This window comes from Citrus clementina, unplaced genomic scaffold (assembly GCF_000493195.1).
Source record: "Citrus clementina cultivar Clemenules unplaced genomic scaffold, Citrus_clementina_v1.0 scaffold_6, whole genome shotgun sequence".
NCBI lineage: Eukaryota > Viridiplantae > Streptophyta > Magnoliopsida > Sapindales > Rutaceae > Citrus > Citrus x clementina.
In genome coordinates this window covers 21,645,379-21,664,987 of record NW_006262139.1, presented here as the reverse complement: position 1 = coordinate 21,664,987, position 19,609 = coordinate 21,645,379, and the positions used below count along the sequence as shown (strand labels likewise).

General features: G+C 34.8%; 4 protein-coding genes across 13 annotated transcripts; 2 read left to right on the top strand and 2 right to left on the bottom strand.

Annotated features, from left to right (window-relative positions):
* The first annotated feature begins 1,028 nt into the window (after positions 1 to 1,028).
* LOC18039089 lies at positions 1,029 to 2,656 on the top strand. 2 transcript variants are annotated; one of them, XM_006430396.2, is made up of 5 exons: positions 1,029 to 1,186; positions 1,271 to 1,315; positions 1,580 to 1,979; positions 2,075 to 2,191; positions 2,429 to 2,656. In XM_006430396.2, exons 3-5 carry the CDS (start codon positions 1,605 to 1,607, stop codon positions 2,504 to 2,506), a joined length of 570 nt encoding a protein of 189 aa, XP_006430459.1. In that variant the 5' UTR covers positions 1,029 to 1,186; positions 1,271 to 1,315; positions 1,580 to 1,604; the 3' UTR covers positions 2,507 to 2,656. The 2 variants fall into 2 exon arrangements, with proteins under 2 accessions (XP_006430459.1, XP_006430458.1); XM_006430395.2 differs by having other exon boundaries at positions 1,573 to 1,979.
* Positions 2,657 to 4,401: 1,745 nt separating this feature from the next.
* On the top strand, positions 4,402 to 7,325 carry LOC18039791 (probable E3 ubiquitin-protein ligase RHC1A). Of its 5 annotated transcripts, none has more exons than XM_024182191.1 (2): positions 4,402 to 4,598; positions 6,114 to 7,325. In XM_024182191.1, exon 2 carries the CDS (start codon positions 6,132 to 6,134, stop codon positions 7,059 to 7,061), a length of 930 nt encoding a protein of 309 aa, XP_024037959.1. In that variant the 5' UTR covers positions 4,402 to 4,598; positions 6,114 to 6,131; the 3' UTR covers positions 7,062 to 7,325. The 5 variants fall into 5 exon arrangements, with proteins under 5 accessions (XP_024037959.1, XP_024037958.1, XP_006430457.1 ...); XM_024182190.1 differs by having other exon boundaries at positions 4,403 to 4,598; positions 6,051 to 7,325; XM_006430394.2 differs by having other exon boundaries at positions 4,403 to 4,598; positions 6,043 to 7,325.
* Positions 7,326 to 8,104: 779 nt separating this feature from the next.
* LOC18039790 (nascent polypeptide-associated complex subunit alpha-like protein 1) lies at positions 8,105 to 10,048 on the bottom strand. The gene is made up of 4 exons (XM_006430390.2): positions 9,897 to 10,048; positions 9,446 to 9,533; positions 8,797 to 8,924; positions 8,105 to 8,698 (listed from the first exon to the last, which is right to left on the bottom strand). Exons 1-4 carry the CDS (start codon positions 9,954 to 9,956, stop codon positions 8,360 to 8,362), a joined length of 615 nt encoding a protein of 204 aa, XP_006430453.1. The 5' UTR covers positions 9,957 to 10,048; the 3' UTR covers positions 8,105 to 8,359.
* Positions 10,049 to 14,231: 4,183 nt separating this feature from the next.
* On the bottom strand, positions 14,232 to 18,318 carry LOC18039892 (histone-lysine N-methyltransferase, H3 lysine-9 specific SUVH1). Of its 5 annotated transcripts, none has more exons than XM_024181795.1 (4): positions 18,258 to 18,318; positions 18,097 to 18,144; positions 15,698 to 17,982; positions 14,232 to 14,559 (listed from the first exon to the last, which is right to left on the bottom strand). In XM_024181795.1, exon 3 carries the CDS (start codon positions 17,926 to 17,928, stop codon positions 15,763 to 15,765), a length of 2,166 nt encoding a protein of 721 aa, XP_024037563.1. In that variant the 5' UTR covers positions 17,929 to 17,982; positions 18,097 to 18,144; positions 18,258 to 18,318; the 3' UTR covers positions 14,232 to 14,559; positions 15,698 to 15,762. The 5 variants fall into 5 exon arrangements, with proteins under 5 accessions (XP_024037563.1, XP_024037564.1, XP_024037565.1 ...); XM_024181796.1 differs by having other exon boundaries at positions 14,232 to 14,467; XM_024181797.1 differs by having other exon boundaries at positions 14,232 to 14,412.
* Positions 18,319 to 19,609: the final 1,291 nt, after the last annotated feature.

The following is a 19,609-nucleotide window of genomic DNA, read 5'->3' as shown; positions in this document are numbered from 1 at the left end:
ATTTTCTTTTTATTAATGTCCAAACAAAAAATTATTATAAAAGGGTAATATTGTAAAAATAAGCCAAAAGAAATAAAAAGTAATTGTATGGATATTAATACTTTAACGGTATGGATGTTTCGAGGTATTTTAAAAAATACAAAGATTAAATAGATACTAATCATAAAATATAGGGACTAAATGAGCTTTTACCATTTTTTTGAACTGATTAAGCATCAGGTTACTGTATTACACAGAGATATATACAACTGCTATGACAGCAGGTCATTACACTGATATTTACAATCAGATATATACATGAGACTTATATTATTATATTTTTATTCTATGAACACTGATATTTACAATCAGATATATACATGAGACTTATATTATTATATTTTTATTCTATGAAGTACATGCCCATCATTACACTGATATTTACAATCAGATATATACATGAGACTTATATTATTACATTTTTATTCTATGAAGTACATGCCCATCCAAATACCCCTCACGGAGAATGGATGTCTCTACTCCACTCGCATTTCGCAAGGGAGAAAAACGTTATAAGAAGTCTCCACACAATTATATTTAATTGAGGGAGGTTGAATACGTGGGGACTCGAACCATTGCCCTCATAGTCATGCTTAACTTTGAGGGCAATGATTCACTACTAGGCTACAAGCCCAAGTGGCGAGCTTTTACCCTTATATATATCTAAACAACTCTTTAGTTAGGTTGGTTGGTACCTCTAATGTATTTTAAAATTTTTAAAATTGATTTTATTTAATTTTTTAGATGCGCTTGAATTATCAATTATATACTTTAGGCTTGGGATTGTGTATTAAAATGGGCTCAATTTATAGATGTAAAGAATATGATAAGTAGAGATTGCAAGTAAAGACAAATATATAATTTCTCCAAATTATTTACAAATTATATATATGTTAAAAAGAAAAAGAAATTTGTACAGATGAGATGGAGAAATTACAGAAATATCTTTATTTATTTTGGGATTTTTTTTTTTTTTGTGGTGGCTTGTGTGTGGATGAGGTAGTGAGTGACTGGTGATGACATCGGTGTCATAACTCGAACAGGGCTAGCAAGAGGCCATCACCGTTAACAATTTACTTTCTCTTTCCCGCTCACATCCGCCACCCTCCTCATCCTCACTCCGTCGCTGTGAAGCCGTCAAAGTGAGGTTAGTTGTTTTTTTTTTTTTGGGGAAAAGATAAATATAATGAAAAGAAAAGTAATAATATGATTGTTCTTCATTATCCAACAGGCGGCAGGTTCTCTGTCACCGTTCCTCCGGCGGTCGTTAACGAAGGTTCGTGTTATTGAATGCAAATACTGAAATAATTTTTGGAAAATATTAGTAGCTATGTTTTTGGAAGAATTTAATTAACTGTTGTGACGATTCTTACATGATAATCTAATTTTAATTGTAACTTTCAGAAGTTTATTTGCATAATCGTGAATTTTTTTTTTTTTTTTGGGGTAGTTTTTCAAGTGTACTTGGTGACAAGCATGGTATCCTTATAACAATTTGGCATTTGGAGTAATTTATATTATGTTAAATTCTAGGTAACAGTTCAGAGAAGCAAGATAAGGAAGTGATGATGTCTGCAACCATATTATCTTCCTCCAGTTGTAATCTGATCCGTAGTTCTGGGAAACAAATACCGTCACATCCCAAGCCATTTCTAGGCGATGGACAAAGGATCCTGAATCAACTTGTTGCAAAAAGGAACCCGAGTTATCATGCCTTCCAAAATAAAAAGCTACCTCATAGGTTTTCTGTTTTCGCTGTGACAGAAGGTTCGGCAAAGTCAAGTGAATCTGAAGAAACTATTCCCTCTTGGGCTAAACCCGATTCTGATGAGCCCCCTCCTTGGGCTACTGATGAAGGCAAAGGCTTGACATCGCAAGGGAGCTTTGAGATTCCCTTTTATGTATACTTACTCACCTCAACAATCACAGCAATTGCTGCAGTAAGCTTCCTGCATCTTATTCTCTTTTGATCTTTTAGATTTTCACTAGTAAGCAAATATGAAATATTAAGTAATTTTGAAACCTGTGATTGCAGATTGGTTCGATTTTTGAGTATGTAAACAAGAATCCAGTTTTTGGGATTCTCAATTCAGACAGCATTTTCTACGCTCCATTGCTTGGATTCTTTGCATTTACCGGCTTCCCTACTTCTGTGAGTTCTTTTAATTTGCTTTAATATTCAAGGAGCATTTTCAATGTAGGGAGTATGCTGGTATCTTTGGCTTAGTGAAGCTTTTATCAATATTTGTGTAGAGGAGCATTGGTCCAGAAAGATGCTACTCATTTAATTGACTAACTGGGAAAAATTTCTTGAAGGTTGGGGAAATATGTTAGTTTAGGAGAAAATACATTGTATCGATTTATTTATCTAACCTGATGTGACATACAGGCGTTTCTTTGGTTCAAATCGGTTCAAGTTGCTAACAAGGAAGCTGAAGAACAAGACAGGAGAGACGGCTATAAGTAACACCATTTTTTTTGTTTTCCCTCTTTCGACATTAGCTGTTATATAGGATTATTCTCCAGGAAGCATGAGAATTTCTCTTAGTTGTTTATAAGCTTTTGTTGTTCAATTCATTATTGCTTCCGCAAGAAATAGGAATAGTATGTTGGAAAATACAGTCTGTCTCTGTCTGAGGAGTCAACTTCCCAGAAAAGCCTTTCATTACTTGGAATCACGTTGGGACATCAATTGATTCATAATCATAGAATGACTATGGTATAGCCATTTGTCAGGTACAACTCACTCGTGTTCTGCTTGAAAAACCCCGAGTTTGGTCATACTCAAGTTTTTCATTTTCAACTTCCAACTCAATATAAATTATGTAAGATATACCAAAACTCGGGGTCTTCAACAGAGAGAGTGCGGGCGCTAAACCTGACCGCGGTTGTATTCCACTTGCACACCATATCATCATTTGGCACCAAAACAGCATAGAGAGATGAATAAAATGGGGACAAAGCCAATGCATTCTAGATACAAATTATTAGAGCTTCCTTTTATCATTTGCCATTATTGATGTGAAAGCATGCAAAAAAGCCCATGGCATTTAGGCCCACATCAAAAAGTTGTCGAAGCCATTATGAAACGGAGAAAGTGTTGCTGGGCCCTTAAAATCGGCGTGTCCTTATTCGTTATGGCACACAATACCATGCCAAAAAAATGGCACCCCATCGGAAAGAAAATTATGAAAAATTAATGAGGGTTTGTTGTGTAGAACGATCATAAAATTAAAGCCATCTAATTGATTGATAACCAAGAAATAACTTACATTTAAAGCAATCAATAGTTCACTATAAACGAGCATCTGCATATGGATTGTGTTCAAAAGTGTTTGTAACTTTTCAATAAATTCCGTCAATTGCGTTGATGAATCATTAGAAGATTATTATGGGATCCATTAAATGAATTTAATAGATGAAGATCTAACGAAAGTAAAGTGCAAGTGTGTAATTTTAATTAATGTTATAATTTCTATTAACTACCAATAAACCAATTGTTTATGCAACAAAAAAATTCTAGAATTTGTACGTGAGATTATTATTTTGAAAAAATAATGTAAAAAATAACAAGACAATGCAACTATATTGTGACATCTTTGTACTTCGTTGGTGATTACAAAATGAAAAATAAAATAATAAATAGAAAAAACTTGGTCAAGGGAACCTATTAATGTTTTTGTTTCTAAGCTTGTGTGATATAGCTCGAAGAAATTGTTTAGAAGAAGAAAAGCCAAAATGTCTTGGCCTGCCCACGGCCCACGGCCAACGCACGGCATGTTAATACTCATATAGCTCTTCTACAATTTCTACAATTTCATAAATATTTGTGAACATTTAAGAGAAGGTCATTTATTTGAAATTAATAATCTTATCTTATCAACTTACGTTCTTCCCAAGCTCTATAACTTTTAATTTGATTTTTTCACAAACATCTCATTTAAAAAAAAAAAAAAAAAACCCCCCCAAAGTTAATTCTTCCATCTAACTCAATTAGGTATTAATTAATTAATCATAGGTGTAAACTCAATATGTAAGAAATTAAGTTCACATTATTTTATTTAGATATTATTCGCTAATAGATTCTATATTTAAAAAAATAAAGCAAGACGTGAGTAAAGATATAATTTTAAAATATCCTAATAATATTTATTTAAAAGGAAAAAATAATATTGGACAAGTATAAATTCCATAATGCCTGTAAGTAAAGAACTAAGAAAGCAAGAAGTAGACTAGAAGTAGCCTGGGAAAGACCAAAAGGGCACGTGCTGATGACTTGCAAGGCAAAGTGAGCGTAGTACGCACCCGGCGTAAATTAGCTAGCAAATTCAGAACCGTCACTCACTCAAGTCTCTCGAAAGTCTATCTGTTGAGACAGAAATAGCAACATCGACAAATAAAGAATAAAAAGAAAAATCTCCAAGTTCACATTTTCCAGCCCATAGCCTAGGGTTTCTCTCTCCTCCTCCTCTCGCTCTCTCTCTCTCCCTCCCTCCCCAATAAATCATCCCCAAAACAAAACAAAAAAATAAAAAAAATCGAAGCATTTCTTCTTAAAGGTACGTGCCGATTTCGTGTCTTTTGATTCATTTAATCTCTCGTTCGATTGTTTATATCACAATACGATTCCATAAAATTTTGTCATATTTTCACTTTCAATAATAATGACGTCATCGTTTCCGGCTTTTCTGTTCCGTTTGGTCGCTGAGAAATAGCGGAAATTAAAACGAAATTTAGAAATTATTTTTTCGTACCGGATAAATTCAGTTTTTAGCTGATCATTTAAATGAAGAAGAAGAACAAATTAGAATTGAAAATTTTCGTAAATTTTGCGTTTCTGTTAGATTAAATGATAGCTGAAGCATAGCTTTGATTCTGACTTTGAATTGTATCATTGTTTTTGCTTTTTATTTTGTAAATTGATGTTAGCAGTTGCTGTTTAACAGTTGGGTTTCTTGTTGACGACCAGCAACTAGTAACAAGCTGAGAATGCCTCAAAGAGTGTGATTTTCAGTAATTTTTATTATCTACCTTCTGTGGTAACACTTTCTCGTTCGCATATGTAACATAGAATTGGTCAATCACAAGTCAAGTGACCCGCGAGGAATGTAAAGAAAGGATTATATCATTTAGAATGTGCTAATATGACTGTTAGCAGCACATCACTATACTCTGGATCTGAGGAATAGGTTATTGTATCTATTCTTAAGTATCCTTTGTGATGATGGCTTTCATTTTCTTTAATGGTCTTAACCGCAATGTATGGACTGCTTTAGCTATTTTGATACTGATGGTAGGATATCCAAAGTTCCCATGTAACTTTGTTGGTTTGGGTGAGGGTTGGAAGAGATTTACTGGTATAGATTTTTATCCTGCATTTGTCTGCACATTTGTCGTTGCTTTCTACTGTTTACATTTCCTTATTCACTTTCACTGGACTGCTTTGGCACGTATGAATACTGTTTTCTCTTTCCAGAAATGGAGAAGTCTTGAATATGGTGCTTCCAGGATGTTTTGTGCATTTTTGAACTGACGATTTGAAACTGATATATTTTCTTTATTGACTTCAAAAACTTTCAGATATTAGTACCAGTTACGATTTCATTTCTTTTTTCGGCATAAAACAGTTATTGAAGTACATTTAAGAGGTTTATTTCTTAAAATTCAACTACTGCACATAATTCTTGTTTGCAATTTACAGAAACAATTTTCTTTTTTCCTTAAAAAAAAAAATATGTTATCTACCAGATCCTATGATTTTTGGTTGGATTTTTTTTGTTTTTTTACATCATTCTGTCAATTGAATATGATTTACAAGTTTATTTTAAACCTTCTTTTCTTGTAGAAGTAGGAATCATGACAATATGAATCTATAATCAGAGAAACCATTTTGTTGATTCATATTTTTATATAACTTCTCAATTTTTTTAAAAGTTATCAAATAGCCTTTGATGATGACCAAAGGTTTATATTAATACGCTATCTAATTGATTTGTTTGCCAGTATGCCAGGATAGTAGCTACGTGGAATTCTGGGTGCAAGTTTTAGTTTTTGACTTCTGAGACTTTTTGAAGGGAGAAAGAGAGGAGAGGATGTCAAGTGGCAGAAACACCCATTGGTGTTACAGATGCAGGAGGCCAGTTCGCCTGCAAGGAGAAGATGCAGTCTGCCTTTACTGCAGTGGAGGATTTGTTCAAGAACTTGATGATATGGTGAGTGTAAGTCCTCTGGATTTCTTTGGCCTGGACAATGATGAAGAACGTGACCAGAGGCTTGGACTTATGGAAGCTTTTTCAGCCTTCATGAGGCACCGAATGGCAGACAGACATAGCCATGATATTCGGGGAAGATATGATTCAACTCCTGAGCACGGTCAGGGTTTTGGACCTTTGTTGATATTTGGTGGCCAAATTCCTTTAAGGTTGTCTGGAAATAGTGGATTCGAAGCAATCTTTGGTGGTGCTCCGGGGCTTGGCTTTGCACGTGGTAATACTGGTGATTATTTTATAGGTCCTGGATTGGAAGAACTGTTTGAGCAGCTTTCAGCTAATGGTCGACGTGGCCCTCCCCCAGCGGCGAGATCTGCAATTGATGCTATGCCCACCGTTAGGATCACACAGAGGCATCTCCGTTCTGATTCACACTGTCCAGTTTGCCAAGATAAATTCGAGCTGGGGTCTGAAGCTAGACAAATGCCATGTAACCATATATACCACTCAGATTGTATTGTGCCATGGCTAGTGCAGCACAACTCATGTCCTGTATGTCGCCAAGAATTACCACTGCAAGGGTCAAGTAGCAGTCGTATTCATCAAAGCTCAAGTGGTCAAAGTCGAAGCACCAGTTTTGGTAGTAATGGCAGCGGAAGGGAGAATCAAGGAAGACGGAATTTGTTCTCTGGTTTCTGGCCGTTCCGATCTTCGAATTCAAGCTCTAATCACAATGGAACAACTGAAAGCAGTTCACCAGCAATGCACGAGAATAACCCTCACATGGGGTATTCCGGATGGCCATTTGATTAAAGACTAGAAGTCAGTGTGTTAATAAATTGTTCATGATAAGTCGGTGTCTCAATTGATACCAAAAAGGACTTCTTAAAACTTTGGAATTGATTGGGACATTGAAATCTACAAGTCCAGTGTGTCTCTTAAAAGAGTAATTGGGTGTCGTTTGTGTTCTACCGTCTTTTATGTAAATTATACTTCCCTTTTTTGTGTTTTTCAGTTGTATCTGCAGCTATCGTGCAAAATTTCCCGTAGTTTTTAATTCTTAATATTTTTACTTTTTATTTATTTTTTTCACATTTCTTAATTCCATGAACGTAAAAAAGCGACCTGGTTCGACTCCGACCTATGGTTTCTGGACTTGAAAACCTCAATTGAAAGTGTGGCCTCATCATGATTATGCAAATAGGGATATTAAGGACTGATGCGTTTTTGATTCACTGCTCTTTAGTTTGTAACAAAATTTTAACATTCAGAACAAACAGAGTAGCAAAAACAGTGATCCAGACTTTGGACGTGATATAAACCAGAAGGCCAAGGAAGGCATCTTCGAGTGGTTGGTCACTCACCGACAGCATTGTGTCGACTTTTAATTATTGAAACTTTCCCTATCCAAGTCTATGAATCAAATCTCTCTTTTAGTTGTCATCTAATTTGGTACATCTCTTAATGCCAATCTCAAAATATTTTTAAGGTGAAGATAATAGACACCTATACTTTATGGTGAAGATAATAGACACCCGCATGCACCTTCACTCAAGTACCAACTCAAAGTTCTTGGTTCTGAATACCAAATTTGTGTTTGAAAATGAAAAATATACCCAAATGATTTTCCTAATTATGTCCATTCTCTAAGACATTAGAAAAAAATTGAATTTGGTAACATGTCGTATTCATACAGGAAGCAAAGGTTTGTACATAGCTAGGTGTTTTATTGATTTTGTTTTCAAAATAAACTGCTGCTTTTTTAACAGGGAGGATATAAAACGAACTATTCTCTTAAATCCCCCACCCTTCTCTAAGATTCCCAATTCCCAAAGCTATTGTAAGTATGTAATAGATATATCAAAACCTCATTGGCTTGACTCTCACACCCAGATTGGAATCTCGCATAACAACATTCTTAGTCTAACACTAAGTAAAAGCTGTTTCATGCTGATACACAAGGGAAAAAGAGGGGAAAAAAAAGAGAGAAAAGTTATAAAGCCTGCAAAAATCTGCAACTTCAATTGTAAATGGTAACAGCGAGAAAAAAAAAAAAAAAAGATTTCCTTATGGGATCATTCAGCAGAGCAACATAATTAAGAAAGTGACCATCAATTTGTTAGCTCCATAATGGCAGAAACGATGTCACCATCTGCGGCTTTGAGTGCTTTCACAGCCCTTGACCTCGGTACCCCAGCTTGAGTCATTACCAACTCAATGTCCTTTGGCTCCACACCAGTCTCATCTACTTCTTCGTCATCTTGAGCCATGGCCGATGACTCAGGCTTTGATGCCACATTACCTGTGTTAGGAGGAGGGACCTTGAACTGCTCTGCAGCCTGAGTTTGCAGTTGTGAACTCAGATCCTCGATCTTTGCTTCCCCAAAGACAATGTATGTGTCAGATGTAGGACTCTTGAAAACATCTGGTTTGGAGATAACAAACAAAATCTGGGAAAAGAAAAAGAAGGCATCAGTTTTTATGCTATATAGATGTTTGAACCAAAGCAACAGGACACAAAAAGTTAGTTAATAATTCAAAAACTGACATTTTTGCTCTTTTTAACTGTAACTCGACTGACACCAGGGATTGGCTTCATTCCAAGTTTCAACATTGCTTTCCGACTCTTCTTTTCACTCCTGCTCTGTTTTGAGCGACCACTTCCATCTCCTTTCCCTGCCATATTGAATTCAGTCAGTAACTGCATGCTCACTTTCTATTTATTAATGTTTACACTAAATACAGAGCATATACTTCTTAGTTTGCATATGGCCCATCATATTGTTCAGTAATTCCAATTTTTGCACAATGATACCTTACAATGTGAATGAATTATGAATAAGAACTCCATTACTCTAAATCTGATATTGATATATTACCAGATCAATTGTGCTTGAACCACTACTACAAGTTCATAAATCTTTCCATTCCATTAACAATACATTTCCTTGCCAATCACTAGCACTCCAAAATCTTAAACATCATAACAATTTTTTTTACACTATTTACAAACACATATAAGACCCTCTATTAAATTTAATGCGTAGGAAGCTTTCTCACAAAGATACATATCATCCAATTAATTATAATCGGAAGTAAAGATTGATACTATGACTTAATCCTATATATACACATCTAACATAAAAAAATTCATAAAACATATTAATATCAAATCTATGTATGGGTTATTCTCTTACCTTCCACATCGTCTTCATCCTTGTCATCATCCTCATCCTCCTCATCATCATCCTCATCATCGTCGTCCTCGACTACAGGCTCATCGGGCTGCAATATATATTATGCCACATCAATCAACATCTGTTCTAGGTTTAGTTTGTAAATCTACCAAACCGGGGAGGATTAGGGATTTACTCAATTAAGTGAAAACTTATCTCCCACATAGAAACGGTGTCCAATATAATCTACATAAACTAGGAAAAACAACTAAGTATGGAATCTAAAATGCAAATTAATCAAAACCCTCATTGAGTCCAATCAATCCAACAAGATCTACAAGGCTTTCAGCATCAAATAGGTTATCTAAGAAATTCAATTCCCTGACCCCAAAAAGAAAAGAAAATTATTAAAAGTGACCTATTTAGATATTTCACACGGAAAAACAAAACTTCAAGAACTAAACGGACTTACGTTGAGCTTTTGCTCTTCAAGATGGGCAGCGAGGAGCTCTTCTTGAGACTGAGCAGTCATTTTTTTTGGGCTGGGTGTTGAGACTTGAAAACGAGAAGCGGACACGAAAGAGAGAAGACTAAAACCCTAAATGCCCGATTATATTCTCCAAAGCAATTTATAGACATGGACCTCTGTCTTACCCGGGTTCGGGTTGATGGTTCACGGGTCAAATATTCCTTATTTTTGGAAATAAAATGGGATTTTGCAGTCTGAGTTGGTTTTTTTTTTTTTTTTATCTTTTATTTTATTTATAATACAATCGGAGTTGGTTAATTGGTTTACATTCACTTTAGTTTAAGGATAATCATTGGCTCTTTTTTCTTAACGGAGCTCCCGCCTTTTGTTAATGACTAACGGTGAACCTTCATCGCTTGAGATTTAGATTCAGGCACTTTAGATGATTTAGTTTTTTTACAACTTTCTCTAATTTTTATTTTCAAAAGTTTAAAATTTATATTTTTATTAGAACACATAAAACATTTATTTAATCTTTATTAAAAATACAACTAAACAATAATGAAATTAAAAATTTTTAAGATTAAATAAGCAATTATTATCTTTAAGGCTCCATTTAGTATAGTTTTTTTTTTAAATAGAGTTTATTTAAGTAGAACTTTTATTAGTAAAATTTTATAAAAAAAATTCAGTTCATATGTGGGAATTGGGATATCTATCTAGAAGTTTTAACAATTCAATCGTGTATGGTGGAATCATAAAAAATTTGACATTTTCGAACTTTGTCTCTAAGTAATTATAGGCTTGAGAAGCAAAAAGAAGACATGTATGAATGAGATATCTAGCAACAAGAAGGAAAATGATTGAATAAAGGAACTTCCAAGCATTAAGCGATCTTTAACAAAAAAAAAAAATTTGTTTGGTTGTCAATGGGAATTTTCATTAAAAATTAAAAATTATTTTAATAAGTAAATTTTTTAAAGTTATGTTATGAAATGAATCAAACAAGATTGTCATTTAATAAAAGATATTTTAACATTTAAAAAAATTTCAACCTCTTTTTTGAAAAGTCTAAAATTTGAACTTTTAAGAATAGAAACAAATAGCTTATTTAATCTTCGGAAGCTTTATTTTAAAAAAAAATAAACAACAAAAAAAATCTAAAAAAGAGATTATAAGATTAAATAAGTAGTTATGACTATTAGATTAGTCATATCAAATTGAAATTAAATAACTCATACCAAACACGTAATAAAAAACAACAGTGTGTAGTTAGTAACCAAGAAGGTCAATCTAAAGAGTGTCAATGATTAAACTCAATTGGAATTTTAAATATCCAAAAAAATAATAACACATTAAAATAGTACAAAACTGGCATCAACAAACAGAAGGCAATTGATTACTGACGTCCAGGGGCGGGTTTGGACTTCAACTCTATACGGCCAAACCATAACCTAAAATTTTCAAAATTGATCAATTTTTTTTTTGTTTTTTTGTTTTTGAGATGTGCAGGTTATAACATGTAAAACGTTTATTTTTCAATAATGTAATTTTTTTTTAATTAAAATAGAATACATAAAATTGTATCTCACAATATGAGCATTTTTAGATGTTTAGAAAGTCAATAAAAATCAATAAAATTTTATTATTTGACAACGTCTGAAGATATGAGCTTTAGGGTACTATACCTCAAGGATATCATAATTAACTTTATTAATAATAAATTAATAATTGTAAAGTTACAAGTTATTATCAAAATTTATTTATGAGACCATATAATTTAAACAACATATTTTCTTCAAAGTAAAATAAAATATTGTGAGAAAATATGCAGGATTAATTAAAATGAAATTTTCTCACTTGAAACTGATGATATTATCATATTTTATTCAGAAATTCAAATGATTCTGCAAAAACGCTGTTCTTCTATTGTAGGAGCTCGGCCCTTGGCGACGTCGGTGTCCTGTCCTGTAAGAAATGATTAGAGGAGTCGGTGTTGTTGTTGTTAGAGAAAATCCTTTAAACATCAAACGGAACATAAAATGGCAATCACATGAAGCGCACTCATGAACTTGGAACTTTCGTGTTCTTTCGTAGGTGATGTCTTGCAATTTCTTTTTGAAAGGGAATGTCAATTTTACAACCACTTGCGAGAATTATTCCCATAAAATTATATGTAATGTCAAGATTGTTGAAGCCAATGATCATCAGCGAGCAGGGGAGACGAAATCAAGGAAAATGGTAAAGTTTGAAGATCAGGTTAATGACAATGTGATGATGAGTCTGTTGTTGAGAATCACCCATATAATATAATAAGCCTGCGAGTGAACAAAGCACTTCTCGTGACCGGCTTGAGCCCATTAGTTGGGTGTCTCCGGTGTATGCAGCATACCCTATCATCTAACCCGAAGAGATTCAAGAGTTGTCAGCGGCTGAAGAGATCTCTCATTATGATCAACTTGGGCTGTATCACCAGGACATGAGAAGTCGACAACTTAAGTTGTTAGACGCGGATTTCTGATCAACTAGATAATTAATTTAGATATGGGTAATATAATAAAAAGACAAAGAAAATTAATGTGGTTCGGCCTCTACTCTACATCAAATAAATTTTTTATTAAGGCCGCGATTACAATTCAACTCTCTCTCTCTTTTTTTTTTTTTGTACCCCCATACTATAAGAGACCTCTATTTTTATAACTTTCTACAAATAAAATCATTTTCTCACTTAAACTCTCCTAATTCTCCTCTATCCCTTCAAATTTGAATTAAAATATTTTTATCTTTTTACAAATTGTATTCTGTCAAACTTTATTTTATTTACTTCTGGACCAAGCACTATCATTCTATTGTTGACTTTTATTTTACTAGGCTTAATTCAACAATAGCACTTCTATTTTAATTTGACTTTTTCTGTACAGTCCATAATCTAAAATTGAGTCAAGAGTCCTCATGGGTTAAGATCGACGACTTTTGCCATCCTCCACTTGTGGAAACCATGATTTATGCTCCCCATTCTTGGAGACCATGGTTTCTGCTCCGTAGGAGCATAACTCCTGCTACCTATTTTTGGGGAACCATGGTTCGTGCTCTTTGGGGAGCATGACTCTTACTCTCCATTCTTTGGGGGAGCATGACTCTGCTCCTCATTTTTTTAGGAGCATTACTTTTTGCTGCACACTTTTATTGATTATTTTATATTTTCTACAACAGATGTCATGTGATTGATGACCGTATTCAGTGTGTGCTTGTTTCTTGTGATGAAAATCTTCATCTTCAGATGGAGATGCAAAATGAACAGTCTTCGTAACCAGGTTGAGTCCTCTATTGATCAGAATAATTAACCAAGAAGAAAAACAACCAGTGCCTATGATTGAACAAGCTCTTCTTGATCAACATGAGCATTTAGTCGGTAATGGTTATACCGCAATTATCTAATTTTATGATTACCTGAATTGTACTGATGCATTCAAACTCCTTATCGAAGCATCCATTTGGGTTGAGCTTAAATCTATCAAGATTAATCAATATAAGCATCACTACCAACATCTTATTCAATCAAGTCTACAGAGGATTAGATGAATCAATCAAGAAGTTCGGTCTAAAAAAGCTTTCAGCATGCTTTCCAGGAGGGTATAATTACTATTATTATTTTAAATGGGTAGATCTTTTCACTAAGTTTGCAGTAAGGGTACAAAACTCTCTCTCTCTCTCTCTCTTTTTTTTTTTTTTTTTCTCTTTTCGGTAACATTTTTTTTGGACCTGGTACCAAATTTTCATTCTATCCAACTAAAGGGTATACAAAATTGATGATATACCAATCAAGAAAAACTTCTCATTATTTTATTATAATAAAACTTCTCATTATTTTATTATAATCTTTGTGAACTTGATACAATCACAGGTGGCTTGCTAGTTCATTTGTAAATTATGCCTTGCAGGGAATTTTGTCATTTGTAAATTCCTCTTCACAAGATGAAACTTTTCCAAGCCAACTCCCTGATTCATCTCTAGGCTGCTCAAGGGAAGCAACCCGTGTACATTCAATTATGTATCTCGTTAAAATAAATGCAACCAAAATACCCCTAGTTTATCTCTCTTAGACCTAGAAGCAACAACAGAATCAATTACAGTAAAAGGGCCACTATCATCTAAGGCTCCATGAAATTAGGAATGATACATACAAGCACAATGAAACCCCACCCATATCATCCTGAAGCATAGACTTTTTTGGAAACGTATGAACCGTGACGCATTATAAATGAACAGAGTAGAAATCCTTGACTAGGTCAGGAGTATCGTTGACTCCATGTTATATAACAAACCCAAATGGCCAAATGCATCAAAATAGTGTAGGCAATATCATTGGGAGAAGCAAGTTACACTAAACTATACAGGAGCACTGTATAGTGTTCCATGTTACAACTTGGATGGATTCTACACAAAAAATTCTTATGTTACATCTTCAAAATGTTAGCACATGAACAAGCTGCAAAAAAACTTCTTCTTGTGCCGATGACTACAAAACCAAACAAGATAGTTCTCAGCATTCTTTCCTGCAAATATCTGTAAAACTAAAATACAGTTCAACCACAATGCATTCAGCAAAAACACTTGCGTTTTCAAGTCACTCTGCAGCCTTGTCCCCCTGGCAACTAGAGATTACCTAAGGAAAGGACCAGGCAATCCAGCAAGAGTGAGAACATGGTTTAAGCACACCCAGATGTTCTATCTAATGAGAGACCATGTAAATATTCAATAATAAAATAACAGAACCATGGCTCATATAATTTAGACGCATGCAAACTATTAATAACAGATCAGAACAAAATGAACACTTATGAACACTTTGTATAATAAAAAATAAAAGCATGAGCATGTGAGCCACAAGCACAAGCTCAGACCTATGAACACTTATAGCCATGGAGAGAGGAGGCAAGTTATTGCTCATTCTAAGTAAAATAACTAACCAAAACTGAAATAAGTATCTCAGTCCCTTGTTTAGCAATACATACCCAGACGGAGAAATTAATCTATGAATCTCCTAAAAAAACCCAAATAGGGAATTTTTCTTCACTTCCATTATCAAAAAATGAATCTATTCCCTTCTGACATTACACAAGACAAGCTTTCAGGCTGCAACCAGTATATCAAAACCAGCCTTCTCTCACAGCAGCTCTAATAAAAAGTCAATGTTTTTTGGTGTCACAGCAATCAGAAAAAGATAATTAAGGTAAAATCACTATCTCCATAACTGGAATACCTTGAGCACTATACGCAAATGTTAAAGTCCAAATGTTAATTTCATGCCTTCCATTTATCCTGCCAGGCCACCACAAGATGAGGATCAAGCCCTGTCACCACGCAGACTATACAAAAAAGGTTAGCTCATTGCTGAGCTCCTCACCCATATATCTGGTGCCTCAGGAATTATGCTTTGTTTTAAGAATGCTGAACAGTATTAGTAGGAATTATGCTTTGTTTTAAGAATGCTGAACAGTATTAGTATTCTTATGCATTGTTTTAAGAATGCTGAATAGCATTACTAGTCTTAGGAATATTGGACCGTAAAATATTTACTATTATATAAAAAAAGCATACTCACGATGACATTGTTTGGATCTATGTCAAACTACTTGATAATTCAACTTTTATAAGATATTAGGGAAATTTAATTAACAAACAAACCACATTCTATTAGTGCAGATATGAAAATGCAATATTATTTCTTCACAGCAGTCATCCAAATTAAAAATTTGGAATCACTAGTAAAAGCCTAGAAAAGTAGGTTGGAGAAATCTAACCTTCTTCTAAATGCATTAGTTCGCCAGGACCATATTCCCATCCAATGTCATCTGTTGATCAAACATTAGTAAAAGTAGCCTCTGCACTTTGATGACCCACAAAGGCAGTTCTTCTTTCTTTCTGCTTTGTCTGGCAGGCCATAATCATAAGTCAACTCTCTCATGGGAGGTATGTGTTTGATGGCATGAAATGCAACATGAAGATCATACCCCTTGTCACTTTGGCGGAGAACAGGCTGCCAAAACACATTGGGAGAGCAACTGTGATTCATGAAACGAGCTACATTTCCAACATCTTTTGCAGTTATAATTAAGGGAAACGGTATCTTTGGAACCCCATTGGCATCACTAGGCACAGGCTCTACAGGCTGATATGTACGGGTAGCATCAAAAAGATAATCATCTACATTTTCACCTCCAAGTTCCTCTATCTTCGAAATGTCAATAACCTGCCCTGCATATTCACATATGAAAGCCCCAGCACGGATGGGATCCCAAGACCTAAGACCCCAGCCTTTATCCTTAGTTTTAAACACCTCCAAATGTACTCTCAGGCCACCTTGAGACACTCGGTTCCGGCAGGTAGGAGGACACTGACAAGAAGGACCACACTCATGCACTAAGGATTTTTGAGTCACAAGAACACCATTTGAAGTATACGGAAGATAGCCAGCATTTTTTTGAATGCATGGACAAATTTGATCACCAGGGACACATCCATTGCGGCAGTCACAGCCACCAAAAATTTCAAGTGAATCAACTGGTTGAGCATACTTGAGACTAGCCAAATATGTAAAATGTGCAGGCCCTTTCTCATCATCAACATCATTTACAAGAGAAACAGGTATGTTTTCTGCCCCGGAAGTAAGATCTGGTAATATGACCCCAACTCTCAAAGAGATACCATCCTTCCATTGCTGAATCAGTTTCCATGTCATAAATGCTTCAGGCTGCCCATGTACCCTAATAAACTTATATTTGAATACATTGCAGCCTGACTTTCCTTTCTCAGTCCATGACTCCTGGATTTTATAAAGACCATCATAGACATATATCTTGCCAGTTGGGGTTGACAGATCCTTCACACCCCTAATCACCCGTACCTCATTTCCCCGACGCAAGCTTTTCTCCAAAGCAAGATTACCCCTCTCAAGTTTCTGGTCTGTCACTTCCTTGTCTTTCCTATTAATATTCCCTCCTTGTCCACTGTAAATCAACACATCCCCATCCTCTACATTATCCTCATATCCCCCGGACGAAACAACACTAACCGCCACGGACTCTTCTTCTAAATTAACTGTCAGACCCATGTAACCAATTCCTGCCATAATTGGATGATGCAACCCAACCAAGCACAATTCCATCCTGAAAAAGAAAATATCCCCAACTTCAACACCAGGGACAGCTCCAATTCTCTTCTTAACGTTGGTTCGAATCCCTTTATTCATTAAGATTGTACCCACTCTCAAGTCAGGCCGTCTAGCAACCCCTGGCATTGCTTCTCTCACATCTTCAATCTGCGATAGTTTTCTTCTAAGCAAATCAAATATCAGAAGTATATATCCCACAGAGTCCCTGTCACCATCAGTTCGCCGTACCGTGTCAAATTCCATGAGATTATATGATGAGAGAATATTGTTAACTATTGAATCCACATCAATATCTGGCAAGGTAACATTGATATCCCGCCCACTTCTAGTCCTCTTCTGGGGCTTATTCTTCCGCCTCCCACCCTTACTATTAACCTCCGCATCAGCAATGTGCATACTATATCTACTCACAAACTGGGCACCCTGATTCTGGCTGTCACAGTATCCATCCTCATCTCCAAAACTGCCCTGGGATTGTGATTGAACACGACCTCTAGAACTCCTAGATGGCCCAGTATCTCCATTTACCTGAGCTGTTGAGTGCGGCGGCGTCCTAAATGAAGTTATTGGAACAGCAGCAGTAACTGGGTTGCCATATCCAAAAGATGCATTTTGTTGGGGCTGCCCCTGAGCCCCCACTGAAGCAGAAAACGGGTAGAAGGGGGAAACCTCTGAAGGGAAAGGACCAAAAGGAGCGGTGCAAAAAAATGGGGCAGCACCTGGCGGAGCTGAAGAGGAAGATGAATTGGGTGCAGAAGGGAATACAGGAACAAGACGCCGCAATGGCTTTACATCCCAAACCCTAGACTTATCCAATGGCCCAGAAACAGGAACCGAGTCTTGCCCAAAAGTTTGATCCATTATAAACAAAATTCCCAGTTATGCTAACTCAAATTCTTCAAGTAATATCAGCTCCTAATATTAGACGAAGACAGTTACGAAAATTAAACCAAAATGGATAAAAGCTACTTAGCCTACATAAGATGGAAACAAAAATGTTAAAAGTCACAGGAGGTTTCATTTTCATACCGGCAAGCAAACTTTGGTTAAATTAAATTTGTTGAAGAGAATGAATTCCTGCCACATGAACATGCAAATGGATGCAGAGGTCGTCAAGCAACAATTCAAGAATACATAAAATAATTAATAAGAAATCGATATTCAAACAGATCAGGGGGAAAGTCAAATACCGAAGAGAGGATTTGCATCTACTGTCGTTACCTGATCATTTCATTTCTAATTTTTGTAGTGATTTCCAATTTTGATTTGAATACCCCAATATATAGTTTTTATTGATTCATACTATTACTCAGACAGCAATATTCGTGTGTTTTGCGGACCAGTGGGCTCTCGGTGCGACTGTGTAGATCGTCTATAGATCCTGATCGCCTCTTTTGCACTTGAATTCAATTGGGGCGGGTCCGTTTATTTCTTTTATTAGCGAATGATACATATCCAAAAAAATTTTATCTTAAAAATTCATCTAACATAATTTTGAGTGTGACGTCTGATTTACAGTAGTTGATAAATTTCACCAGTCTTAAATGAATTAATTATGTTATATTATTATTTATTTAATATCCTATTATTTAAGATGAAATTTTAAAATAATATATATAAAATAATTAATATTCTTACACTACACATTTTTATGTGTGAGTTATTTAAATTTTTTTAGAAGAATTCTAATCAATTCCTCGATACTTAATAGAGAAGACACGTATTTGAATATGTAATCTAAACTTTAAATTTATTTATTTTTTTATCATAATCTAATAATATTAGAATCAAAACTTCGTCAAAATTATATGTCATTTCAATGATGTATTAAAAAAGTGAGCTCGTATGAAAATCGTTAAACCAATCATGTATTAACACGTTTATTTATGTAAAAAATATGTTTGTAAAGTAAACTTGCATCCCTATCTATCATTCGCGCCTTTTTTTTTTCTTTTGTCAATTCTGCTGTGCCTGTGGGTATAACAGGCCCAATTGATGGGGCGTGTCGGCTTCAAAGCCTGGGCCTATGCAAACCCAAATAGTCTGCTAACCGGGCTGAGTTTGCCAAAAAAATAGTTATTTATTTATTTACATTTTTTTCGGAGGGTAATTTTTAAAAACCTCCCCTGAAGTTTGGGCTTGTTGCAAGTAGATGGCGAGAATTTATTTATTTGTAAAAAACCCCCTACCGTCAGTTAACTTTAACATTGACCGTTAGTTGACTGTGCAAAGACAATATTACCCTTAACAACAGTTTGTAGACGGAAATAACTAAAAAAAATTAAAATTATTGGCTATTTTACCCTCTTTAAATTATTGATATTTTCTTAAAGTTCCTACAAGAAAGATAAAATTAAAAATTTGAAAAATCCTCTTTAAATTATTGATATTTTCTTAAAGTTCCTACAAAAAAGATAAAATTAAAAACTTGAAAATAAAATAGTTATAATCTTTACCTATGATATTATAAATATTTGGAATTGACAACGATAAAATTGTCAAAAAATAGGGTTTGTGCTTTTCGCGCCAACAATTTTAATTT

What these genes read in the sequence shown, in the direction of transcription:
- LOC18039791 (XM_024182191.1), top strand. Translation starts at nt 6,132, where the DNA reads ATGTCAAGTGGCAGAAACACCCATTGGTGTTACAGATGCAGGAGGCCA.
- LOC18039790 (XM_006430390.2), bottom strand. Translation starts at nt 9,956, where the DNA reads ATGACTGCTCAGTCTCAAGAAGAGCTCCTCGCTGCCCATCTTGAAGAG. An exon ending in TTGAAGAGCAAAAGCTCAAC is followed by an intron (nt 9,534 to 9,896) that starts GTAAGTCCGTTT and finishes TATATATTGCAG; the next exon opens with CCCGATGAGCCTGTAGTCGA. An exon ending in CAGTTAAAAAGAGCAAAAAT is followed by an intron (nt 8,699 to 8,796) that starts GTCAGTTTTTGA and finishes TTCTTTTCCCAG; the next exon opens with ATTTTGTTTGTTATCTCCAA.
- LOC18039892 (XM_024181795.1), bottom strand. Translation starts at nt 17,928, where the DNA reads ATGGATCAAACTTTTGGGCAAGACTCGGTTCCTGTTTCTGGGCCATTG.
- LOC18039089 (XM_006430396.2), top strand. Translation starts at nt 1,605, where the DNA reads ATGATGTCTGCAACCATATTATCTTCCTCCAGTTGTAATCTGATCCGT. An exon ending in CAATCACAGCAATTGCTGCA is followed by an intron (nt 1,980 to 2,074) that starts GTAAGCTTCCTG and finishes CTGTGATTGCAG; the next exon opens with ATTGGTTCGATTTTTGAGTA. An exon ending in TTACCGGCTTCCCTACTTCT is followed by an intron (nt 2,192 to 2,428) that starts GTGAGTTCTTTT and finishes TGTGACATACAG; the next exon opens with GCGTTTCTTTGGTTCAAATC.